Raw genomic sequence first — 25,790 nt, forward strand, 5'->3', positions numbered from 1 at the left:
ATGGTCGATGATGTCGCGGGAACGAGAGGGAACCTAAACGCGAAGGGAGGAAAGCCGGCTTGTGGCGCGCACTGCTCTATGGGTACTGTAGTCAGAAAGGGGTGCGGCTCCTAGGACGAGCCGAAGGGGCCGAACTACACTTCCCGGCTCCCCCGGTCCGCCGGCGGAAAAGACGACCGGCGGAGAGTCCCTGAGCAAATCGGAGCGCAGGAAAGAAACTGCCGGCTTTCAAAAATTCTCCCTCGCCGCCATCATCGATCGGCGGCCCGGAGGCGCGGGTGCTGTTGGCGGAGACCGGGGCGAGACGCGTGTGAGTGTGCGTTTGTGTGTGGGAGGGAGTGAGCGAGCGACGAGGGTGGGCGGCTGTCGGTCAGCAGCCTATCGTGACGCGGTGTTACGCCACCGCCTGCCGCGCGCCCCTCGGCTCCCGCGTGTGATTCCCTCACCCCCCTCTCCCCAGCGCGCGACCCCCCCTTCTCCTCCCCCCACCCTTGCCGGGGAGAAGTCGTGCGCGTGCGCAGGAGGGCGGCGAGCGCGAGGTCTGAGGACGCCGCCGCCGCCGCCGCTGCACGAGGTGTCCGTGGCTCGGCCGCCCGCCGGCGCACGTAAGTCCTGCGGCTCCCGCGGGGCCCCTCCGGGCAGGAAGCGGAGGGGGCAGAGGGCCCGTCCCCGGCCGCATCTGCGTCCGCACCTGCCTCTGCGGGGGGGGGGGGGGGCTTGCAAGTGGGGAAACCGAGGCCCAGAGATGGAACAGCAAAGCGATTCAAAGCTGGAAGGGGCCGTAAACATCATCTGGCTCAACCCCTACCTTTTACAGCTGGGGAAACTGAGGCCCGGAGAAGGGAGGGGTCTTGATCCCAGAATACCCGGCAAGTAGTGGCGGTCCATTCGGGGACCTGAGCCTGGACGGATTATTTTGCTAGAACATGTTCAGTCTCGAGGACTTCCTGGACTCTTGGAGGCGGTGGGTGGGGGTGGAGTTCTAGGCTCATCGAGACCGAGGTCAGAGGGGACCCCGCCCCAGGTTGCCTGCCTGACTGTGCACGTTCAGAGCCTTGAGCCTCGCTCTGCCGACTCCCCAGACCTGGGATTTTTGCCCCCCTTCATCATCTTGTCTCAGGTTCAGGGTTGTTACATCATGTAGAGAGCACAGAGCCTGTTGGCCTTAGATCAGATCCTCAAAGAAGACCGAAGCCCCGGGGACACGGGAAGGGACCTTTAGCAACCGTCCAGCTCAGCCCCCGCCTTGTACAGAGGAGAAAACTGAGGCCCCGAGTTTAGGTGGGCTGCCTGATGTGCCCCGGCTCATACTAGTGGGAGAGTGAGAACCTAGGCCCTTGGTTCTAGTTCCTGCCTTCGGAGGCCCCAGGCCTGGAGAGGGCATCGCTTCAACCCTCTCATTTTGTAAGGGCCAGGACTCCACACTCTCAAAGTCCCCAGTGTTTCTGGGCAGATCTGGGGCGCAGCCTGGTTTTCCCTCCCAGGGATTCTCCTTTACTGCCTCCCACTGTGCCCCTCTGTACCCTCAGCTGCCCACCATCCTGGAACTGGGCTTGTTTACAACAACCAGCATTTTACACACACACACACTCTCTCTCTCTCCCTCTCTCTCCCTCTCTCTGTCTCACACACACACTCACACACTCACTCAACTTTCTGTACCGGATAGGTAAGCTCCCTGAGGACAGAACTTCTCCATTTTGTGTCAGCCTTCCCAGGACCTCGGACAGTGCCTGCGACAGAGCAGAGGCTTCACAAATACTCGATGATTGCTTGATTGCTCCAGAAGCATTGGTTGGGTGTCTGTTCAGGTCCAGGTCATGTGCTAAGCCTTGCAGAAGCTACAAAAAGGAGACAGTGTCACTGCCTTCCCAGGGTTTACCATCCGTCTAGAGATAGAACCCACAGGAAAGGTTAGGTCACAAAAGGGGACAACACTGGCTGCCTGCTAATTAGAGGCTCTAGAAAAAAGCTTCTCCAAGGTTACTTTAGGCCAAAGAGTCTGCAGGAGCTCAGTTTGGGAGGGTCTCCAACCGGAGGGAGTCGGCCCCCTGGAGAGGACTGTCTCCTCACCTTGCCCTGAGCCCTGGTGGGCTGAGCCAGGCCCAGCAAGGCCAGGATGTGACTGCTAGAAAGCAAGGATCGTGTGAATGCAGTTCTCTGAGGGTAAGACCACCAGGTGAGCCAGAGGGCTTTAGGAAGAAACCCACCCCTTGGGACTGGTTAGAACTTGGAGCCAGAGGGGACTGTAGCCAGGGTCTAATAACTATAAATCAGGCCCCAGTGGAGTGCTCATCACTGTGACGGACAGACCGTGAATGTCGCTGATTAGCTCTGTTATGTATATGAAGTGTGGGAGGGGCTGGTGGGGTTGTTGAGGATTTTTTGGCTTTCTGCTTCAGAATCCTGACATTGCCCTAATTTCTACCCAGGTACTTGAACCTCTCCTGCTCTGCCTGACTTTCCCTTAACTCGGGGTAGACTTGCCCTTTAAAGCCCCCCGACAGGTTGCTATTTTGTGTCCCCTGGAGAGGGTGGTACCCCGAGACAACTAGCTGGCTTCCATTGGTCTGTGCCTTGACTTTCTTTGGTGGGGCCCCATCAGGCCGGTCTGCAGGTCCAAGCCCTCGACTTGGGGCTTCTTTCTGGGCTGCTCTGCCCTTGGTGGGGGTGGGGACCAGTCTATTGTGATGGTGGCTTTTGTGATGCAGGAGCCTGAGTTTCCTGCCTTTAGCTCTTGATGGGACAACTGGTCATGAGTTTGAGCCTTCAGTCTCTAGGTGACAATCCCTTTCCTCCCCCCTTTCCCACCACTCCAGGCAAGCCGGCAAAGGCACTGGGTTTCTCCCTGGATGTCTGGCTTTAACCACTCCGCTCTGTTTGGGAGAGGGCAGTGGGAGATGTGGCCCAGAAGCACTAGTCACAGTTCTTCTGGATCTCCAGCCCTGCTTGACAGCCGGCCTCCAAGTTAAGGAAATCCCATGGTTCTGCCCATTTTGTCCCAGCCGGGGGAGTCAGGGGGCAGCAGAGACTGAGAGCAAAGGGCAGAGCATTGAGGTGGCATCTCTTCTGCCGGCCGGCCCTTCCAGTGGGTCAGGCCAGATGAAACGCCCTTTTGCCCAGGGTTTCGGCTTATGTAGGCGATTGCTATTTGAGGCCTATCTTAGTAGGAGCTAGATGCTCGGGTCTGGAAGCCTGGCCCGGCAGAGAGACCTGCACGTGGGGACCAGCTCTGGATCCTGCCTGTGCTCCTCAATGCCTTACAACCCCAGGCAAGTGACTGCCTGGGGCCTCCCTTACCTTGAAACGAGGGATTTCGACTGGATGCCGCCCCCGCAGGTCCCTTCGAGCTCTGAATCCTTTTCCCCATCTGTCCATTGAAGCCCATCTAAAAGGCTCCCTCTTGCAGAAAGCCTTGCCTCTGCCCCCAGTCACTTGCAGCCATCCCCTTTCCCCCTTGCATGGCACTTCGTAGCAGCAACAGTGTGTGATGTGTCACCGTGTTGATGTCTCTCCCCTCTTGACAGACACGTTTTGCTGGCAGGGAGCAGGTCTTGCTTGTACTTTGGGTTTGCCTCTAGGACTGTGCTCAGCACAGTAGGTGCTTAGTAAGTGTTTGTTGCTTCAGGGAGAGCGTGTGTCTTTCAAGTTTAACACCCTCTGGCCTCTGCTCTGGCGACGATACGGCCAAAGCCCTGGCGTTGGGACCAGCACATCTGGGCTTCGAGCCTGACTTTGATATTTCTTAGCTGGGACCTTAGGCAAGCAAACGCCCTCATCCTCCCTGGGATGGGAGGCCCTGTAGATCTCACCAAGGCATTATGGGGATTGTGAAATACCAAACAAGTGGGATGGCTTTGATGAGAGATGGTGCCTTTCTCCACAGCCTGGGGAGGACGTTTGACACAGCAGCAGAGACCATGGCATCTGAGGATATTGCCAAGCTCGCCGAAAGCCTGGCCAGAACCCAGGTGGGCGGAGGACAGCTGAGCTTCAAAGGCAAAAGCCTCAAACTGAACACAGCAGAAGATGGTGAGCCCCAACCCCCTGTCACTCTTCCCCCTCAGCCTGGATGGTGCAGTGGATAGAGCACCAGCCCCGGAGTCAGGAGGACCTGAGTTCAAATCCGACCTCAGACTCATAACACTTACCAGCTGTGTGACCCTGGGCAAGTCACTTAACCCCATTGCCTAACTCAAAAACAATAACAACAACAACAAAAACCAAACCAACCTGAAAAGACGATCGTTCCTGGGCCTCTTGTCGCATGTCCCTCGATGCCCCTGTCACAGGCGCATCTTGGGCTTCTGCTTGTCATGTCCCTGGCTTTGTGTGCTGAGCTCTGTGTCCAGGTTTGGGGGCCAGTGCCTGGGCACACCGTGAGAGGTTCCAGGTGACAGGCAGTGGCTCTGGTCTCCAGACGGTGCTTGTCCCTTAAAGGAGAGAGAGCCTGATACCACGGCAGGTGTCAGAGCCATCTGGATTCTGGCCTTTCCTCATCTGTACAATGGGTGCAGTGCTACCCTTCCCCCACAGAGGCATCACTAATTTGTGGGTGAGAAACACAGTCAGACAATGGATCTGCTTCAGGCCCATTTTTCCCTCTGGGTGAAGGGAGCTCCATGCTAGGCGTGCTCAGTAATCACCTGTAAGCTCATGGAAAGCAGAGTGTTCCCTTTTGTTTGTACCCAGCACATAGCCCAGAAGTGAGTGCTGTCCTGGCCACGGTCCTTGGGCGTTCCCAGCTCAGCTTCAGCCTTCGTGGACCAGCCACTGAAGTTTTAATGTGTTATTATCTATTAAATGGGGATGTTGGTGTTTGAACTGTGGACCTCCCAGCACGATGGTGGAGAAAGTGCTTTGTGTCTTTGGGCTCGGACAAGTGGCTGAGGCGGTGACCCTTCACACCCTGACTGGGGCTGCTCTAGCTCGTTCCTGAGGGCCCCATCCCCTTGGGGGTTTCCTCTGGGGCTTCCAGGTCACCAAGCGCTTTCCTCACCCATTGTGCACACCCTGGTGAGGCGGGTAGTGCAAAGGGGCATCATTACGACCTTTTACTTATGAGGAAGCACGCTCAGAGCTCAGTCGCCTTGCCCAAGGCCGCACAGTTCCTCAGTGTGGGAGGTGGGCCTCTCAGTAAGCCCTGCTCAGAGCACAGGCCTCAGTCCCCCTGCTGGCTCCTGGAGTTGAGGGTGCTCTAACAATGTGGCTCCTTTCAGCTCAGGAGGTGATTAAAGAGATAGAGGCATTCGATGGGCTGGAGGCCCTGCGTTTTGAAGGCAACACAGTGGGTGTGGAGGCGGCCAAAGTCATCGCCAAGGCCCTGGAGAAGAAATCGGAGCTGAAGGTGAGTGTGTTTGAGGGCCCCCAGAAAGGTCAGAGCCAACAGGGCCTTGCCTGCTCCAGCCCCTGGGGCACCGTCATCTGACCTGCCAGGGTTCCCTGGGTGCTCCTGGGCCTTGGCATCTGCCCCACTTCCCTTGGCGTCTCTGGGCCTTTCCATCTGCCCTGTGTTGTCTCCCCAGTGAGAGCGTGAGCTCTTTGGGAACGGGGCAGGGCTGTCCTCAGCGTCTGTTCGTGCCGGCTCAGAGAAGGCACTTTGCGGTGCTCCTCCACTCATTCCTTCCCCTTCTCCTCCCTGCCGCTCCTTTGTGTTCAGTGCCAGGAGCAGAATGCCGGCTCGAAGCAGCGGAGGCACAGGGAAGGAGAGCCTGGCCGGCCGCTCTCCCCACTTCCCCAGCAGGAGAGGCTGCCGGGGTCCAGGGGGTCAGGCGCCTCGTAAAGGCCTTTCTTTCCCTGACTCATGAAGGCTCGGAGAGAGCCTTCAGAGGCCACCGACCAGCCGTGCCTGGCTTTACCTGAGGAGGTCACGGCCAAGCAAACATTGGCAGCTGCGGCTCTGGCTTGTTTTGCTCTCTTCTGGCCCGGGACGGTTCGTTCTTTGGGATGTTCTTAGCAAAATAACAAGATGGTTGTTCCACCAGGGAGGCCTGCACTGTTGGCCCCAGCCTGCCTGAGAGCGTGGGCCTCTAGAGATAAACATATCACCCGAAAGTCCAGGTGGGCCCTGGAGGAAAGGAATCCTGGGCAGCAACAGCCCCGGCACGGCCACGGGGACACGCCATGCCCTGCCCCCCACCCGCGGGCTCTTCACGCTCAGGGCAGCGTTAGGGCAGCGTTAGTCGGAGGCCAAGAAAGGGCCGAGCAGTTTCAGGAGAGGAAATATTTAGGAGCGAATGATTTGGGCCTGGAAGGGACCCTCGAGAGAGGTCATCCTCCCTGGGATTTGCCTGGGGGGCCTCAGGTCTCATTCCTCCTCTGTCCCCCAGAGCTCATGGGGCTTGGGGGGTCGGGCTGGGATCCTGGGTTCCTCAGCTGGGACTTAGAGCCCTAAAGCCAGTGTTCTAGAAAAGGGCGTGTCCTCCCCTCAGAGTTCCCAACAGCAGTGAAATCACGGCTCTAGTTCTTATCCCGGTGAATGAGTGACTGAATTAGTGAATGAATAGAAGAGCATTTTTTAATCACTTACTTTGTGCTGGCCCTGTGCTGGACACTGGAGAGACAGAGGATGAAGAATGAGGCTTGTGCTCAGGAAGCTCACGTCCTAACAGCAGAGATGACGTGCAGAGAGGAGAGGTGTCTAGGGAGGGGGGGGGGGCGGGGGGGGGGGGGGCGGGTGCCCTGGAAGCGGATTCTCCTCTTTGGCCCCAAACTCTGATTCAGGTGAAATAAAGCATATGAAAATAGGGATTTTGTCCAAGGGTTCCCAACAGGAGCTGCTGAGCTTTTGAGCTTGGAGGGAGCATTGGATTATTGGGAGCCAGCCTTGCCAGGGTAGGGCCACTCTCCTGACCTGGCTTCTAGTGCCAGGAGGGGAGCCCTCACCAGCGAGGCTACCCAGGCCTGTTGGAGGGCCCTGCTCACTAAGGAGCTCTTTCTTCTGTTCTGAGTGATTCAAAACCTTTCTCCCTGTCTCTGCCTGGCTGGACCTCACTCTGCCCTCTCTAGCTATGTGCTTATCTTTAGTGTTTCTCCTGGGGGGGGGGTGGGCGGCGCAGCAGGGCAACTGTCACCTCGTTCCCCCTTCTAAGCCTTTTCTTGGCTAAGCTCGGTGTCCCGTGTCTCTCACCATCTTCTGTCTGCCTTTCTGGACAGTTGTCAGTGGGTTTGTGAAATGGGAGGCCAGAGCCTGGGCACAGAGTGTTCCGGGCATGACCTGAGTGCAGGGAGGCTGTCCCCTCTGCTTTATCCTCCCTAAGGTGCCGGCAGCTCTCACACCATTAGCTCCCCAGCCAGGAGCCTACAGACGGCTACACACCCTCTGTTCCTGTCTGTGTGAGCGGCCAAGCAGCGTCATCTTCTCGGTGCTGCCTAGGGGGGCTGGGGGGCAGAGACCAGGCTCTCCCACTAGGGGGCTGTGGGGCCAAAGCTGATTTCCTCCTCCCTCAGGAGGGGCCTCGACTTAGTACCTGCCAGCTTGAACACTCTGTGTGTCCCTGTCAGGGCTTGGGTGTGAGCCTAATCTGAGTGCGGGAGTCCAAGGCATCCCAGCAACTCAGCCTTTCTCCTTTGTTTCTTTCCCTCCTCTCTTCCTAAGCGATGCCACTGGAGCGACATGTTCACCGGGAGGCTGAGGTCGGAGATCCCTCCTGCCCTGGTGAGTGAGGAGGGTCAACAAGGCTGCCGTCACCTTCCACCTCCCCCTGCTTCCGCTCAGAAGCTGTCCCTTCCCTGAGCTGTTCAGATACCTTTGGGTGGGCAGGCGGGTGGGTCTCCCTGGGGGCTGGGCTAGGCCACAGTGAAAGGGGAGCAAGATGGCCACCTGAGGGTTGGCAGCCGATGCCACCGCTTGGGCAAAGATGACTGAGGGTAGGCTTGCCCTCGGAATCCGTTTCTGAGCAACCAGTCTGAAAGGGACGAAGACACTGTTATCTAAAAACCTAATTTAACAGGCAGTTGGATAAACATTTATTAAGCTCCCCCTGTGTATAAGTGTGGGCACTCAAAGCTAGAACACAGACGCTCTTCTCCAGGGGCTTACAGTCGAAAGGGAAAGAGGCAAACGAGGGACCTCATCACAAATCGCTGGTGGGGCTGTCAGAGGTGAAACGTCCAGACGAGGGCTGTGAGGTGTGGGGTGGAGCTAGGCCAGGATAGACAGGAGCCACTTTACTGATGGGGGGTGCCCCTTGGAGGCAGTTGGGGTGCCGGGAGCAAATGCACAGTTAATGATGAGCGCTCCGGGTGGGGGTGTGGGTCACAATGAGATGGGACAGTATTGTAGCTGCCTGTGATGCTTAATTCTGCGTAACGAGGCTTCTACAAGTGATGTAGCTGTAAGGGATCAGGTCCCACTCAAGGTAGAGAGGGCTGCTGGGAGCTGCTGGGGATAACAGGCCTAGGGGTAGGGGGAAGGTTTGTTTTAATTTTTTTTTTCATTTAATAAGCATATTTTTCTCTCCTTTCCATTTCTCCCCATACAATTGAACAAAAAAAAAAAGCCCTTGTTACAAGTACAGGGTATCCCAAAAATCTAAGCGTACTCTAAGCTTTATATTAAAGCTCCTAAGTTTTGTATCTTCAAAAGGCCCTTATTGCACAGTCCAGCCAAGCCGATCCCTGCCTTGGCTACGTCCGGCATTGTAGGTCTGGTTCTCATCTTGGGTCCTTATTGCGTTGATCAGAATCAGCAGGTTTTTAAAGGCATTTTTCTTCATAGTTGTAACTGTATAACTTATTCTCCTGGTATTTCACTCTGCATTAGTTCATGCAGATCTACCTGGCTTTTCTGAAACCACAGAATAGTATGGTTTCGTTACATTGTTATACTGTAATTTGTTCAGCCATTCCCCTGTCAATAGACACCCCTCTAGTTTCCAGTTCTTTGCTCTGACAAAAAGCTGCTTTAAATATCTTTTTCCTTTGGGTCCTTTTCCCCTTTCCTTGACCTCTTTGTGGCACTTCCGGGTCAAATGCAGCGACTTTTAAGGCATAGTTCCAAATTACTTTCCAGAATAGGTGTGCACACACATCTTAATGTGCCTTTTATCCCCCGTGGCCCCTCCAACGTTTATTTTCCTCTGTTTCATCTTCACCGATCTAGTGAGTATGAGCTGAGGCCTCTGGGTCACTTTAATGTGCATTCCTCTAGGAATGGCTCTTGAATGACAGGCCCCTTTGACCCCATGACCTGCCACCCCTCAGTGTCCTTGGCTGCCTTCACACAGCCGCTGGTCAGGATGTTGCTGTTGGCAAGGCCTCGCTTTCCCTGCCACCTCTCGCTGGTCCTTCCTGACACCTACCTGTACTTCTTCGTCCTCTGGGGTGAGCCCTGCTTTGTTTTCTGCCGGAGCTTGCCCCGCCAGTGATTTCCTGTGTGTCTCTGTCATTTTTGGTGTGACCTTTTCTGCTGACCCTTCCTTGCTTCTTGCAAGAATACTCAGGTCTCAACCATCCTTAAAGAAACCCTTCCCTTGGACCTCCTGCCATTCCTTCCTGTTCTCCTTCTTCATCTCTTCCTCCCTTTCACTGCCAGACCCCTGGGAAGAATCCTTTACCTTCCCTTCCTCGCTGCCACCCCCTCACTTCTCAGCTCTTCTCAGACTGCTTCCACGCCTGGTGGATGTGCTTCTCCGAGACGTCCTTTCGCTGCCAAGTTCAGTGGCCTCTCCTCGGTCCTAATCTCCCTCTCAATCCGAGCGCTCTCTCCTCCCCTAGCTTCTGGGACCACCCTGGCCAAGCTTGGTCATCGCAATTTCACAGCATTCAACTTCAGTTATAATGTTACTGTTCTTTCAACTACATTGTTGTCGCTGTGTAGAGTGTTTTCCTGGTTCTGCTCGCTTCACTTGGTATCTGTTCATGTCTTGACATGCTTCTCTGCGTTTATCGTATTCATGATTTCTGCACAATGATGTTTTCATAACAATGATAGTCTTATATTCTGAGCATATATAGTATGATACTGATGTTGGTTTGTTTTTTATGGTTGCTTTCAGCATCATGTATAGTTTATTTCTGAATGTTTGTTTTTGCTTTGGATAGCATGATTGCAACTTCTGCTTTTTTGAATTCATTTGATGGATAGTAAATTTTTTTTCTAAGCACTCAGTTTTATTCTTTATATGTCTTTGTTTCTTAAATGTATTTCTTGTAGGCAACAGATTGTGGCCTTTTGTTTTCATAGCCACCTGTCACTTTTTCATTTTATTGGATTAGTTAATCCATTCACATTTAAAGTTTTGAGAGCTTGGTTTATATTTTCCCCCATTTGTCTCTCATAGCAGAGTTTTTTTTTTAAGTTCTGATTTTTTCCTCTCTTCCACTGTAAACATAGTCCTATCTCCAGTTACTTTAGCTTAGTTTTTTTTTTAAGGTGATTCTATTCCCACTGGTTCTTTTTCTTAAAAGATTATTTGTTTGTTTTTGTTTTTTTTATTTTGAGTTCCAAATTCTCTCTCTCTCCCTTCAGGCCCTGCCCATGGCCATTGAAAAGGCAAGCAATATGATATCCATTATACATGTGAAGTCATACGAAACATTCTGTATTAACCATAATCCTCCCCCCCCCCCAAAAAAAAAAAAACAACAAGAAAAATAAAGTGAAAACCCGCAGGCTTCTCTCTCTGGAGGTGGATGGCATGTTTCCTTCTGGGTCTTTCAGAATTGTTTTGCATCATTGTAGCGATCAGAGGCCCTGACTGGCGGCCCTGGTCAAAGTTACAATGTTGCCATTTCTGTCTATGATGTTCTTCTGGTTCTGGGGGCTGCCCTTTGCAGCAGTCCAGAGAAGTCTTCCCACGGGTTCTTCTCCCCTCATCTCTGAGCCTCTCTCCTCCTGTTTGTTACCCATTTCCCTTTGGAATTTGGGTTATTTGTTCCTCTTTCTTTCCCGTTTTTATCTGGTCATTTAGTTCTTCCTGTTCCTCTCTTCCCTTTCAACTTGTCCTATTAGTTTTTACATTTTTATTTTTTGCACCCCTTTCCAGAGAGGATTTCTCTCTCTCCCTCACTCTCTACTACTGCCCTCCCTTTCTGTCTACTTTAGACCCTCATTCTTTGGTTCACGGCCCCTCTTGTTGTTTAGATGCTTTCTGTTCTCTGTTCCTCATTAAATCAAAACTTCTGAGATACCCATTCTGGGACAGTTTCTGCCTCTGCTTCTCACTCACCCTTTTCCATTGTGCCTCACTCCCACAAAAATGTCCATTTCTGCAGGTGATAGGACTGCCCCATGGCAGACCCCCTTCGCCGTTTACTCCCTGATTATGCAGCCCCTACTGACCTTGGCTTTCCCTCTGTTCCCCTTCTTTCCTAATTTGCCTCAAAATTTCCTTGAGTCCACGTCGTCCGTCTCCCCAGGCTTCAGTTGCCCTCTGTGGCTCCCCCTTCCCAAGCAAGATTGGTGATTTCTCCAAGCAGCAGATCCTCACAGACGACACGCAAGGCAAGCTCCACGTCTTCCTGCGCTCATAAGAACATTCATCTGGTATCCTTTCCTTCCCTCTCACTGCCCTGCAGGCTCTCCTTTTTTCTGAGAGACCGCGGGGGTCCCCTTCCCTCATCACTGACCCTGGACTTGACCAGCACACGTCACCCACTTCCCTTCTATCCTCCTCTCCTCTCATGCTCCCATTTTGCAATTTAGTCCTACATAAAACACTGAGTCACTCTAGGTGGGGTGCCGCCGGGTGCCTCGGGCCGGCCTCCCCACCTCTGTCTCCTGGTGTACACAAAGAAGTCTCTTGATGGTCTCTCTGCTGTCACGCTGTTGCTGTTACTGCCCTTGGATACTGCATTTCCGTTGCCAAGGGTGTTTGAAAAGCAAATAATCTCTTCATGTCTGATTTTCTTTCTAAGAATGTTTTGAATGCTTTTTTATTGTTGAGCATCCATCTTGTTTTCATTCATGATTAAGCTCAGATTTGCCGGCTAGGTCACTTTGGGTTGCATCCTGAGCTCTGTTGCTCTTCAGAACACACTTCCATTCCTTCCTGCATTTTCTGATGGGTGCCAAATAGCCTTGTGTTATTTGAATTTCCTTTCCTTTTTATCTGAAGGTCTTTCTCGTGGTTGCTTATAGAATATGTTGTTTCTCAATAGCATTGTTAATTTTTTTTTCTGTTTCTTTTTTTAAAATTTATTTATTTTTAGTTTTCAACATTCACTTCCACGATATTTGGAGTTCCAAATTTTCTCCCCATCTTATCCTTCCCCCCACCCCAAAATGGCATGCATTCTGAATACCCCTTCCCCTAATTTGCCCCCCCTTCTATCTCTGCCTCTGCTTCTCTTATCCCCTTCCCCTTCAATTTTCCTGTGGGGCAGGATAGATTTCTATACCCCATTGCCTGTATATCTTATTTCCCAGTGGCATTGTTAAAGTTAACCACAGTATGTCTTGGAGTTTACAGCTTTTGGTTTCTTTTCTGAAAACAGATTCTTTTGATTGGTAACTTGGTTTTTTGTGTCCAAAAGTTCTGGGCAGTTTTATATATTATTTCTTACATTATGGTGTGTAGGGTTTTTTCATTTGTTATATTCTTCTGGGAGACCTATAATCCTTAGGCTGTCTCTGTGCATCCTGTCTTTGAGATCAATATGTTTTGCTTGCATGGAGGGCATGTTTTCTTTTAAAGTTACTGTTTTCTACTTCTCTTCTTCCAGACTGTCCTTCACTCCTATGTGTTTTTATTCCCAATCAATTGTCCTCTCTTGTTTCTTTGTTGAAACTTGCTGGTGCAGATTTAAGTATTTCTGTTCTGCCAATTACTTCTGCTGTGAAGGCCGTAAATTCTGCACTCCCATTTCTCATTTTTCTTTTCAGTCACTCAGGAACAGCTATTTGTGGTTTCATGCTCTCAAAATCCACAGGGTCCCCTGCTTCATCAGATGCTGAATCTTGTTCCTTTATTTTGCAATATTTATTCACAGAGGCTGGAAGTCATATAGTAAATCTGGAGGCCTGTTAATGTTTTCCCTTTTGATTTGTCTGCTTATGGTCAAGGTCTTTTGAGGTTTTTTCTTCCTGAGATCTTTGGTAATTTCACTCTTTTTTCCCCCATTACTTACCCTGGTTGCTCACTTTCTGACTCCCACCCCTCTGATGGTGGTTTCCTTGGAGGCTGGATCTCAAAAGTGTCTCAGCCTCCTTCTGTGCCGAATAGTTCGTGCGTGGTTCACCAGCCTAATGACTTCTGGGAGGTTAGAACAGATCCCATTTGGGTGCTGGGTTCTTTCCTTCAGACCAGTGGAGTGCCACACAGCCCCCACGCGTGTGTCCTGCCCCATTCCTTCTATTCCTCACTCCTCTGGCCTAGCACAGTACAGAGCACTGTCGGGCTGCTGCTGTCACAGCCTGGGCAGATTTCTGCCATTTGGAGCCTGGATTTCTACAGCACTCAGAGGAGCCCGGGGTCAGGGTGTAGAATTGAACATGTTCCAAGCCCAGACGCCGGTTTTGTCCTGCCCCATTTCCTTAGTCCCCCAGCTCTGGCCGTCTTGATCCCAGCGGATGTCTGTGGTTTGGGGGGGTGGCTCTCCATGGCACTGGAAAGAGGAGGCAGGGGGCTTCCTGTGGTCAGGTCACCTTGTACAGTGGCAGTGGAGCAGGGGAGGCGCTGAGCCGATGGAGTTAACCGTTAGGACTCTTGGGGTGGTGGGAGCCCCTTTTACCACCCCCGAGCTTTTCAGCAGAAACACAGGGCGTTCCCTCCTGATCCCTCGTGTGCTCCTTAGATCTCCCTGGGGGAGGCCCTCATCACAGCTGGGGCCCAGTTGGTGGAACTGGATCTGAGTGACAATGCCTTTGGGCCGGACGGCGTGCGGGGCTTCGAGGCCCTGCTCAAGAGCTCGGCTTGTTTCACGCTGCAGGAGCTAAAGCTTAACAACTGTGGCATGGGCATCGGTGGTGGCAAGGTAGGTGGTGACGCTTCAGCCCAGCACACAGACGAGGGAGGAGCAGAGAAGCGCTTTGTGTGCCCGCCGTGTGCATCGGGCAAGCCTGTGCTCAGGGAGGATTTCAGGGGAGCCCAGGCCCCTCGCTGACGAGGGCGGGGCAGTCAGTGGTCCCTGGAATGCTGACGTTTGGTGGGAGCTGGGTAGTAAGTCACCCTCCCCTGAGGCTGGCTCACTGAGCCCGCCCCTCTTTGGCTGGCAGCCTCTTTGCACCCCTCTGGGGTGCGGTGTAAGGGTGAAGTAAGTCTAGAGTGTCCTCCTTATAAACTCCGTTGGGGGAAGAGCAGGGGTGTCCATGGGGTGGGGGGGAGGGGGAGGGGCAGCTGGGAAGAGATTCTGGGAGGTGTGCTGAGCACAGAGTTTTGGGAAATTATTCTGTCAGCAAGCATTTATTAAGCCCTTACTGTGTGCCTGGTACTGAGGATACAAAGAAAGGATGAAACAGGGTAGCTCACAATCTAATGGCGGGCTGGGGGGCGGGGGCGGTGTCATGGTGGAATAAAGAAACTGAGCAGTTACGTCCAGACGGTGATTGATCAGGCAATGCACGCGGTTTGTGAAATAAACCAGGACCAAGGCTGTCGGTAGCCAAGGACCCAGAAGTTAATTCACAGTTTGGAGGGAGTTAAAAACAGGACAGAGGGATGAAGGCTCCTGGTTTCTTGGTGGTGCCGGGAATTGGGAAACTCTCCAGCGAGGGGTGTTTTTGTGGCTGGGTGACAGTGGAGCCGGGGGCATACTTGTGTAGTCTCCAAAATCAGGGGACTTACGTGGAGTTTGGAACTTAACTTCGGAAAATGGTGGATAAAGGACAGAATGCAGTCCCTAATGCTTGTTTTTTCATGTAATACTGGGGACATGTAAATAACTGGGGGCACATATACTAAATGGAAGGAAATCTGAGAGAAGAAGGCACTAGCAGCTGGGGGAACCTGGCAAGGCCTCTTGCCAAGGCAGGATTTGAGCCAAATCGGGAAGAAAGCCTGAGAAGCCGGGGTGGGGGGGTGGTGTGTAAAAAGGGAGAACATGCCTGGCAAAGGGCACAGCCGGGGCAAAGGCCCAGAGATGGGAGATATAGAGGAGTAGCAAGCTGAATGTAGGTGGGGGGGGGGGGGGGGGTTAAAAGGGGGGGGGGGGGTACAAGAGGGCGGGGGGGAGGGGGGGAGTGGGGCGGCCTCACAGAGGACTCCGTATTTGATCCTAGAGGTAACAGCCAGTGAGCTTATTGGAGAAGGGTGGGGCATAGCCAGGATTGAAGGATGAAGGGTAGTGGTCCAAGCAAGAGGTGAAAAGGCCTCAGAAAACACCATCCAACTGCCTTATTTTACAAATGAGGACTGAGGCCCAGAGATCAAGCAACTTGCCCAGAGGGTCACGCAGCAAATGCAGGGGCAGAGTCTGACCCGGAGTCCCCTGACTTCCTCAGTGCCAGGGAGAGATGCGGGAGGTAGGAAGAGACCCCGGCACCCCACATTTCTCTTGCAGATCTTGGCAGCGGCTCTGACTGAGTGCCACCAGAAATCCAGCGCCCTGGGCAAGCCGCTGGCCCTGAAGGTCTTTGTGGCCGGCAGAAACCGCCTAGAGAATGACGGTGCCACAGCCTTGGCTGAAGCGTTTGGGGTGAGTGACTCCTGCGGAGGGGCTCAGGCTGGCCCACAGGTGGGTGGGGGCCGCCCCACAGCCAGGCCCAGACAGTCGTGTGAATGCTCAGGAATCTGAGGGACCTGCCTCGCACCTGGGTCCTGGGGAGGGTGCAGATAGGAAGGTAGCGTCTCATCGTGTGGCACGTCCACCGGGGGCACGGAAGAGACGGGGGAGAGCAGTAGGCCAGGAGCCGCCCACAACTGCCTTTAGGTAGCCCTGTTCCCATTTTACTGATGAGACAGCTGAGCTGGAGCCCAAAGGGATGTCAGCCTGAGTGTTGGGTTTGGAGTCCGTAAGATGAAGGGGCTGGACACGAACCAGCTGGTGAAAAGCATTTATTAAATTGCCTGCTGTGACAGGCATCGAGGATCCCAGGCAGTAGAGGCAGAGAGCAGGTGGAGACCGCCCCCTTCCTGGAAGCCCTGGCGGTACTGCCAGAGCCACGGCTAGAAGGTGGTGGCAAGGGTGACCGGCAGGGAGAGGGCCGCCGAGCTCCAGATCTGGCCCGAACCCAAGCCTCCTGGCCGTGCACCGACATCGGTAGCGCCAGGAAGATCCTCCCGCGCGTCAGCGGCTACGGGATTCTCTATTTCCACATTGACAGTGTTTTTCCTCGAGGACCCTCCCCATCTTTCCTTTCCCTCGCCTCTCACACAGATCATTGGGACCCTGGAGGAAATCCACATGCCTCAGAATGGGATCAACCACCCTGGGATCATGGCGCTGGCTCAGGCCTTTGCTGCCAACGCCCTGCTGAGAATCATCAACCTGAATGACAACACTTTCACCGAGAAGGGGGCGGTGGCCATGGCCGAGGTGAGCTGGCGGTGGCCGGGCCGCCCCTGGGGCTCCCACGGGGTGGGGGGCACTGGTGGGCTCTGTGGGAGGCAGAACACGCCTCCTGCCCTCTTGGAACACAGGGTCCAGCAGGCCAAAGGCAGCGACACACAAACATCTTCCTGTTATAATGACTTACGTCAAAGTGCTGCATGAGGCCTGCGGGTAAAGACCAATTACCCATGGCAGATCTGACCGGGGAGGAAACTGAGGCTTGATCAGGGCCCCTGAGGAGCTGGGTAGGGCTTGTCTGAGGCTCCTGCCATCCTCCAGCCATATGTAGGAAGGTCTCTGGTGGGCCTTGGGTCAGGACCGCCACCCTCCGCTTCCCTTTGCACCCACACTGTGTCTTGTGTCTGGTCCCCAGACCCTGAAGGTCCTGAGGCAGGTGGAGGTGATCAATTTTGGGGACTGCCTGGTACGTTCCCGAGGGGCCCTGGCCATCGCTGAAGCCGTGAAGGAGGGGCTGCACAGGCTGAAGGTGGGTCCCTGCTTCCTTTTCTCAAGGGGCTGCTGGACGCTTCTCACCCCTGCCGGGGATTTGAGCCGGGGTGTTGGGGGGGCGCGAACAGTCGCTTGCCCTAATTCAAGGGAAATCTCCTTGACCTGATGGGAACATAAACGGCTGACAACCTTCCCTGCTGGGTCTCAGGAGCTGAACTTGTCCTTCTGTGAAATCAAACGAGACTCCGCACTGGCTATCGCAGAGGCCGTCGAGGACAAATCAGAACTGGAAAAGTTGGATCTCAATGGTAGGGGGTGTGCCTGGTGGAGTGTGGGGACGCCCAGCCTCGAGGTGCCAGGTCATCTTCCCCCCACCCCACCCCAGGCCCTCGGGCTTGGAGCATCCACTCCTCCTCTTAGTCTCACAGGAGCCATTCGCTCTTCAGACTTTAGTGTTCTGGCCTTGGGTCTAGAATCGCTTGGCTTCCCCTGGGCCTCATTTTCCCTGCTTTGCCACAGGGAATACCTTGGGAGAGGAAGGCTGTGAGCAGCTTCAGGAGATCCTGGAAGGCTTCAGCATGGCCCACACACTGGCCTCACTCAGGTGGGGGGGGGACAGGGCCTAAAGAGTCACCTAGGGGGCAGGGAAGGGCCTAAGGGATCACCTGGGAGCAGGGCCTAAAGGGTCACCTGGGGGGCAGGGCAGGGCCTCGGGTCACCTGGGGGGCAGGGCAGGGCCTCGGGGGTCACCTGGGGAGCAGGGAAGGGCCTCAGGGGTCACCTAGGGGGCAGGGCAGGGCAGGATTCGTCTGCTGTCTCTGCAGTGATGATGAAGGGGATGATGAGGAAGAGGAGGAGGACGAGGAGGAGGAGGAAGAGGAGGAGGAGGAGCTTGAGCGAGGCCAAGGAGAGGTGACCCCGACCCCCACAAAACTTCTGGATGCGCCCGTTGGGGTAATCCCCAGTGACTCGGGGATAAGAGGAGGCTGGGCTGGGGTCTGGCCCATGGTCAGCTTGCACTGAATGCTTTCTGGTTGGTGGAGAGACCAGCTCATGCTGTGGGCATCACCACCCTGACCACCGGGGGCCCCCCATCATCTGGGGCATGCTACTTTGGCCCTTTTCAGGCTTCCAGTTCAGCTCTGGGGGAGACGAGAAGCTGGGGTCTCAGACTGGAAACTCAGTGTCCTCCTGGCGGTCCCCAGTCAGATGGCCTGCCAAGGCGGGGGGCGGACAGGGAGCACGGACGGTGGAGTCAGGGCTTTCAGCTCGAACCCCAGGCCAGTGCGTCCCTGTGCCTGCCAGATGGAGGTTCAGCTGGGCAAATGGGCTGGGCACACCTGGAAATGTGAAGAACGTTCTTAAGTTTGGCAGGAGCCGCCTGGGGCCCAGGAAGGAATGAGGCCACCGTGCGGCTGGTGGGGGGCTGGGCTGGCCCTGGGGGGAGGAGGGGGGGTCCCACCCAGCTGGAGGCATCTGGGTGCTGGTCTGAGGCCAGCCCCGGGGCTCCTGCGCCGTCCACTGAGCGTCCCAGCCGCTCATCTCGGCCTGGTGGCCTCCATCCGTTTGTAGGAACCTACTTCTGTGCCGTGTTCTCCACCCGACATCTCCACATTCCTCGCTTTCCCATCTCCGGAAAAGCTTCTGCGTCTTGGGCCCAAGAGCTCCGTGTTGATAGCCCAGCAGGTAATGGGGCCCCGGCTTCCTGCCCGGAGAGCTTGGGTGAAGGTGATGAGACCGGCAAGTCAGGGCCACAGAACAGGCAAAGCCGAGCCGTCCCGGTGCGGGGCGTCCATCAGAGTTGTCCCCTCGCTAGGCTCCCTGCTTGCTTGTCCGGGAGGGGCAGGTGATCTCCTCGACCCGTAGGCGCCCTCCAGCCTTGCTCCCTCGGTACCTGTGGACTTGGTGCGTCGGAGAAAGCAGAGGGTCCCTCTCCTTACTCTGTGTCATCCAGACATCTGTCAGATGAAACCCCGCGGGCCACGTGATCCCTGTGCTCCCTTGGGGCTCTTAGGCTACACTCCCGTCCTCAGGGAACTCACAGCCTAGGAGTACACGTCCCCATCGCTAGAGTACCAGATGCCTTTGGGTTTCACCCAGTGGGCTGATCCTTCCCAGCATCTGCATGGCGCGGGTGGCATAGAGAGGACCCACGGCTGGTGTGGGTCCAGGTCACTCGCAGTGTAAGCTCTCAGGCACCTCTGAGGATGGGCCTCTGGGAGGATACAGAGAGGCAGCCTCCTTCAAAGGTCACGGCTAGGGGACCTCAGCCATGGAAACTCCTAGACCGAGGGCCGGAAGGAAGTAGAAAGATCGGACAGGTTGGCCTCCTTTAAGAGGAGAAACTGAGGTTCAGAGCCAAGGCCAGGCTCCTTTCCTTAGAGAACCAGGAGTCCTGGTTGCTGGTCCAAAGCTCCAACTGTCCCTCTTCCCTTTTAGACAGATACATCTGATCCAGAAAAGGTGGTTTCGGCTTTCCTGAAGGTCTCCTCTGTGTTCAAGGATGAGCTGGCAGTGAAGACAGCCGTTCAGGAGGCAGTGGGTGAGTGTGCCCCCAGGCTGGTGGGAAGGAAGAGCTTTTGGGAGGTGTCTGACTGCTGGCAGGTGGTACCGGCCAGCTGCCAGGCGGTCAGCAGCAGGCAGGCAGCCTGGCGTGGCTCAGGCCGTGCTCGTGGGCACTGGGCGCTAGCTACCAGAACAGCTCCTGGCTCTGGAGCTTTGACATTACAACCCTGATTCTTACACCCATTCTCTAGATGAGGAAGTTGAGGTGTGAGTCCAAGGGATAGCAAGTGTGGAAGCCAAAATTCGAGCCTGGATCTTGGCTGCCTCTTGCTCTAGTGATCTTTCCACAAAGCCAGGACGGAAGTCTGGCTGGAGAAATAAGGCCCACACCTTATTCCCGACTTCATGTGATCTGCAGGCAGGCACCGTGTGCCCCTGTCCTCCCCACAGTGCCCCGCACCCAGGAATTACTTGGCTCCCTAGCCAGTCCTTGCTGTGAGACCGAGCGAGCGTGGCCTCTGGGGCTTCCCTCCATCCGTGGAGAGGAGCCAGGCCCGTGGGCCTGAGGAGGAGGTGCAGTGGAGGCAGGCGGGGGTCTCGGGGTCAGGCGTCAGCAGTGGCTGTTGGACCCTGGGCAGGGCCTCTCCGCGCCTTCCAGCCGTTAGAGCAACAGGCTTACCAGCCGGTCCATGGGCCAGAGGTCCCCAGAGAAGTGGCCAAGCGCCAGAGAGCCAGCACTTGCTGGCCGGCTTTCTGGCTCCCAGCCCCTCATCCCACCTGCCTCCCACCCGAGTGGGATGGTTTTTGGAGGGGACGCAAGAGACGGCCATGTGGAGACTAACGTGGTTTAAATGCCAAGTGTTTGTGGAGTAGGAGATAAGGGTGGAGGATTTGAAAGGTAGCGAGGGGCCATTAGAGCTGCCCGTGGGCCCAGTAGGGACAGCTTCCCCAACAGCCACCAGGATGGCTCCAAGCCCACTGTATGCATTGGGAGGGACGGGGTAAGAACAAGGACCCTGGCGCAGCCTGTGCCCGGGGCCCCTTTCTCTTCTCGATGTCCTCCCCTTTGCCCATCTGGCCCTCGGGCTTCCTCCTCTCCCTGTCCTGTGAGCCACCCTCAGTGCCGCTGGAGGCTTTGGGGGCCGACTCCCCCGCGCTGGCCAGAGTGTAGCCCCTCCTGGGGGCCCTCCCAAGGCCCCAGCATACCTCACTGTACCCATCTTCCAGATGCCCTGATGAAGAAAGCCTTTGATTCAGCCACCTTCAACTCCAATGCCTTCATCACCAGGCTCTTAATACACATGGGGCTTCTCAAGGTGAGAAGGGGAAAAAGTGTTAGGCCCTTAGAAGTGGGGAAGGGTGAGGCCCAGACAGGCTGGGTTACCTAGCACCATTCTAACCAAGTGTGCTCAGCCTCCGTCCCTATTCCATGGACCCATCGGGATCCTTCCCCTCTAGTGTGGGGTCCCGGGAGCCTGGGGCCGCTGCTTTGTGAGGGGGCACTTGGCCTGCCTCCCCGTCCCTTGGTTGGTGGCAGGGTTTCCCCTCCCCATCAGTGCATGGCTGTCCCTGGGGTATGGGCCATGGAACAGAGGATGGGAAAGGCATACCTTAGTTTGAGGAGGGGTGTCAGGTGTTTTCCAAGGTGCTTGTGGACCGGACTGCTCCTGGCCTGGGGATCACAGGCCTCGGCAGCGGCCCGTCTGGGCGTCAGCAGAGAGGTGTGCTGAACCGGACGGTGTCTGGTTCTCCAGCAAGGCTAACCCTGCCCTCGGGTGTGACCTTTCCTGCAGAGCGAGGACAAGATCAAGGCAATCCCCAATCTCTACGGCCCCCTCATGGCCCTCAACCACATGGCCCAGCAGGACTACTTCCCGAAGGCCCTGACACCCATTCTCCTGGCCTTTGTGACCAAGTGAGTCTGAGCGGCCAGCTGCCCTGGGGCCTTCGGGGGTGTTTGGGGGCAGGGTCGGCGTGCTGTGGTCCTCAGGCCCTGCGCTCCTGGCCTTGGTGACCACGTCCCGTGGGTGGGGGTGCCGTGGCCCTCAGGCCCTGCGCTCCTGGCCTTGGTGACCACGTCCAGTGGGCGGGGGTGCCGTGGTCCTCAGGCCCTGCGCTCCTGGCCTTGGTGACCGCGTCCAGTGGGTGGGGGTGCCGTGCACTCCTGGCCTTGGTGACCACGTCCAGTGAGCCTGTTCTGTGCCTTGGGGACAGCAGAGAGGGCTATGGAGTGAGCTCAGGCAGCGGGGCAGGGGCCAAAGAGTGTCTGTTTTGGGCATGGCCCCACAGTGTGCGCTCGGCACCCCCGCACACCTCCTCTGGGGCGTGGTTCAGTCCAGTCCAGGGAAGCTCTTCAGGCAGGAGCCTCAGAGGCACATCCAGAAGGTTCAAGGCCTGGGCTCTCCCAGGAACAGACAGACTGGGGCAATCCTCACACAGCGAGTGGAGAGCTGGCTCTGGAGAGTTTGTGTGGCTGCAGCCCCAGTGAGCCCCCAAGGCCTGCTCTGCCTTCCCTCAGATCCTGGTGCTCTGCCTGACACAGGTCTGGAGGAAGTCTTTGTTGGGTGGAATTGTAAGTAGTTAGACACGCTCGTCGACCCCTCCCTTTGAGTCAGGTCTGGGCTCTCGTGGCCTGTGCGTGGTGGCAAGAGCATTACCTTTAACAGGTAGGCCTGGCTAGCATGTTCGTCACCATTTCACAGAGGAGGAAGATGAGGGGATGGGCCCACATGTGTGTGAGCCCCGGTGTCTCCTTCCCGTTTCAGGGTCCAGCACTCATGCTGCTGGCCACCCTCCCCCAGAGCGCCTGTTTCGTGAGAGTGGGGTCCTCAGCTGATGGCTGTCAGGACAGCCACCTCTTCCCTGTGACTAGCTGGCCTTTCCAAGGGCCCTCCCTTCCTTCAGTGAAGAATTCCTCAAAGCCAGATTGTGAAGAGCCTCGAATGCCAGACCGGAGTTTGGAGTTGGTCCTCTGGGCAAGGAGCTCTTAGCCAGATCCATAAATGGATTTTTAAAATCATTTAATAATTGTTTAATATCTCGATCTAATTAGTTTTCTTCATCTTCATGGTGCCCCAGAGGTAAAGCTCCCCTCTTCTCTGGCACTGGAGCCCCCGCCCCCAGAGGGTGTATGAGTGTGCCAGGCCTGGCCCTCAGTGACCGGAGCAGGGCAGGACTGGGCAGGGCAGGTGGTGAGAAGCGGCAGGTCCAGCAGACGTCATGGACAAACGTCAAAGGGAGTTTCTGGGCACCAGGCTGGAGGCAGGGCGTGGGCGGCCAGGACGGGGAGAGGAGGCTCCCTCGGACTAAGTTAAGTGGGGCAGAAAGATGGTAGTGCTCAGATGGGAAGGGGAGGGGACCAGGGAGAGACCCCCAGCCAGGCCGGGGGGCAGGTAGAAGGTGGAGGTGACAGACTGGACCAGACTGGTGTCAGACCGGAGGGAGAGCAGAGTCCAGGATGCCAGGAGGCGGCAAACAGGAGTGACTGGCAGGCTAGGGCGGTGATGCCCTGGACAGAGAAGCCGGTCTGCTGGCCCCAGGCTCTGTGCAGCACCACAGAGGTGGGGGGATTAGGAAGATGCACTGAGCTTGTGTGGATTCAGGACGCCCAGGAAATGACTCAGCAGCCGTGACTCCCGGGCCTCAGGCGGGGCCAGAGTCCTGTGCCCTGGCTGCTCGGTCAGGGAGACACCGTGGGCCAGTGGCCAGTGCGGGGCTTGGCGTCAGGAGAGACAGGAGCCGCCATGAGCAGGAGCGTGTGCAGTCTGACGTACAGAGCAGTTCTGTCTCCTGTCTACTCTGCTCTCACCTCCAAAGTTGTTAGCTGTCTGAGGCATGCTTTGCATCCAGGCCCTGCACCCTGGGCACATTACATGATCTCGGTTTCTTCATCTGGGGGGTGGGGGAGGTTTGGCGCCCCCTCCCCCACGGGGTTGCTGTGAAGAAAGCTCTTTGTAACCCTTAGACTTGCTGCTACGGAATTAGGAGCATTTATTTCATAAGCGCCTCCTAATTAGCCTTTATCAGGGCCACCCGCTGACCCAGGCCTGCCTGGGCCTCTGGGACAGCAACCTCCGCCCACCTCTGGCTCAGCAGCCAAGGGAGGCTCCTTTGGCTCTGATCGCACTCCATTAATTTCCCTTTGTTTCTCCCTGTCTCTTGCAGGCCCAATCGGGCCCTGGAGTCCTGCTCCCTTGCCCGCCACAACCTTCTGCAAACCCTCCACCACGTCTAGTCACCAAAAGGCCGGGCCTCTGCCGTTGTCCCCCACGAACTTTATGAACTGAGAGCCCCTGCCCAGGCCCAGAGGACGAGTGCGTGTGTCTGTCATCACTTCCACCAAAGACGCCCTTCCCGCCTCCCTCAGGACGCTGAGGGGACTCGCTGCTCTCGTTGGGCCTGCTGGCCCTGGCCGGGCCGGGTTTGTGGGGTTTTTAACGACGTCTCGGTTGTGGATCGCATCGGCCTACCTCGGGGAGCCTGCTCGTGGAGTCGGACGGGGGCCCCTTCATTAAACGCTGTTCCCTGCCCTCTCCTCACGCTGGCCTGCCTGGATCTCCCCGGGCCATTGCCACCTGTCCTGGGTGCAGCGTGGCGTCCTTAGCTGGCTCGGGGAGCTTGCTGGCTGCTTCCTCTCACTAGGAATCTCGGGGAAGGCTCTGCTGCCTGGGAGGGGCCCGAAGCATAGTGTGGGGAGGGCAGCTTGGGAGAGGCAGACCTGGTGACCCGGGGCCTGACCCTTCTTGGTCAATGACTCCCAGAGGAGGAGAGCTAGGCAGCACCCGTGTGCCTACTGTCTCCTGTGGTGGCATCCGCTTGGCCTCAGACTTTCTGCTCTGTGGAAGGAGCTGACGGGCTGGGACCCTCTGCTGTCCTGGGGCCTGAGCTCGGCCCTTCAGCAGGGCGGTCTGGAGGAAGGAGCCCTGTCCTACCTGGCCAAAGTAAGTAGGAGCTTCTCGGGACTCTGGACTGGAGCATTCTCAGCAGCTCCTCCCTCTCCCCAGTGAAGACGAGAGCTGAGCCAGGAAAGGCGTCCCTTGTTACTTGTCTCCCTTCTAGCCCGGTCCGGTCACCTTGTTAGCTGGGCCTGTCGAGGGCCCTGAGCAGCCATTTTCTTCTGGGCCTCAGTGGGTTCCAAGACAGGCCTGGGTCCCCTTGGCTCCTAACCTTTCCTCTCAACTTGCTGGGCTCGGGCCCTGCCCAGGGCTGCAGCCCAGGCTTCACTAATGGACCAAAATGCCGAGGAGGGAGTTGAGGGATACCCCAGGTCACCCACTCTTCCCTTCACCATAGCTTAGGTTTATCTTCTGCTTGGCACAAGGGGGTCCTGGGAGCAGGCCCTGGGCTCAGGGTGTGTCTGCAGGGTTCTGAGCTGGTCTCTGGAGGAGCTGCCTTGGACTGCCAGCTAGCACTGGCTTTGGGGGCTGTGAGATGCCCATCCTGCTCTCACCTGTCCCTGCTGTCCTGTGAGCGCTGGCAAAGGCTGCTGGGAAGGCTCGGAGCAGATCTTTGTCCAGCTTCTCTGGCCTTTGTCCGGCTTAAGCCAATGTCCAGAGGAAGGGGGGGGGGGGGGGGGGGGGGGGGGGGCGGCCCTCCTGTCATCATGGTGAAGGCCCAGGAGGCCATGGTCTCTGGCTGTTCTTCCCCACAGCGGCAGGAGTGGGCCCTGCCCTGGTTGGCGTAACCCAGGCCAGCGAGAGGAGTGGGAAGGAGGCAGGGCTGGCGGTGCTGGGCCCCGGTGGCCTCTTTAGCTACCTTCCTGACTGTAGGTGCTCATCTCACATCAGTCCTCTAGCTGCTCCGAGGGGATGTTAGGGCAGAGAGGCCTTGGGCCCAGCGGAAAGGCTCTGTAGCTGCTGGGTGGGGTGGGAGGAGCGGCTGAAGCAGCTGCCCAGCTGTGGGCCCAGGGGCTGTCTTCAGGGCTCTGGTGGGTTGGAGGAGGAGGGAAGACTACAGAAACTCCCCTTGGTGGGCCTAGGCTAGTGTGGCTTTGAGCTGAGGAGGCCAGCTCTGGTAGAGCCTCCCCCCAGGGTGCCTTTTGCCCCCACACGCCCGCTTCATCTGTGTTCGTACTTGTGCTGATGTGTGAGTAACTGTCCTGCCTGGGCCGGGGCTTAGGGTAGCATACAGAATAAAGTGATGTGTTGCAGCCTGGCCTCATTCCTTTGACTGGGGAGGGAGGGAAGGTCTGCAGGGGCTGGGCCTGGGGGAGGGTTGGGGTGGGGGGCAGTGTCCTGGGCCAGGCCTGGGGCTTGAGTAGGAAACTCACAACAGGGGGGGGGGGGAACGAGGGGGGGGGGGGGTTTTTTTTGGGGGGGGGGGGGGTGAGACGGGTGGCCAAAAGGCTGGTAAATGGATGGATGGTCAAGTGGGAGGCCAGGTCGTGGGGGGGGGGGGGGGGGGGG

The 25,790-nt window shown here is 56.4% G+C and overlaps 1 protein-coding gene across 4 annotated transcripts; it reads left to right on the forward strand.

The window, feature by feature from the left end:
- Window positions 1-32: 32 nt before the first annotated feature.
- RANGAP1 (Ran GTPase activating protein 1) lies at window positions 33-24,946 on the forward strand. 4 transcript variants are annotated; one of them, XM_027871568.1, is made up of 16 exons: window positions 33-316; window positions 3,887-4,032; window positions 5,220-5,347; window positions 7,598-7,657; window positions 13,738-13,917; window positions 15,442-15,576; window positions 16,258-16,416; window positions 16,805-16,918; window positions 17,090-17,189; window positions 17,401-17,485; window positions 17,706-17,835; window positions 18,454-18,567; window positions 19,321-19,423; window positions 20,614-20,702; window positions 21,180-21,301; window positions 23,551-24,946. In XM_027871568.1, exons 2-16 carry the CDS (start codon window positions 3,921-3,923, stop codon window positions 23,618-23,620), a joined length of 1,701 nt encoding a protein of 566 aa, XP_027727369.1. In that variant the 5' UTR covers window positions 33-316; window positions 3,887-3,920; the 3' UTR covers window positions 23,621-24,946. The 4 variants fall into 4 exon arrangements, with proteins under 4 accessions (XP_027727369.1, XP_027727352.1, XP_027727361.1 ...); XM_027871551.1 differs by having other exon boundaries at window positions 33-310; XM_027871560.1 differs by lacking the exon at window positions 33-316 and adding an exon at window positions 563-605.
- The last annotated feature ends 844 nt before the right edge of the window (window positions 24,947-25,790 follow it).

Source organism: Vombatus ursinus, unplaced genomic scaffold (genome assembly GCF_900497805.2).
Source record: "Vombatus ursinus unplaced genomic scaffold, bare-nosed wombat genome assembly UNPS02003292.1, whole genome shotgun sequence".
Lineage (NCBI taxonomy): Eukaryota > Metazoa > Chordata > Mammalia > Diprotodontia > Vombatidae > Vombatus > Vombatus ursinus.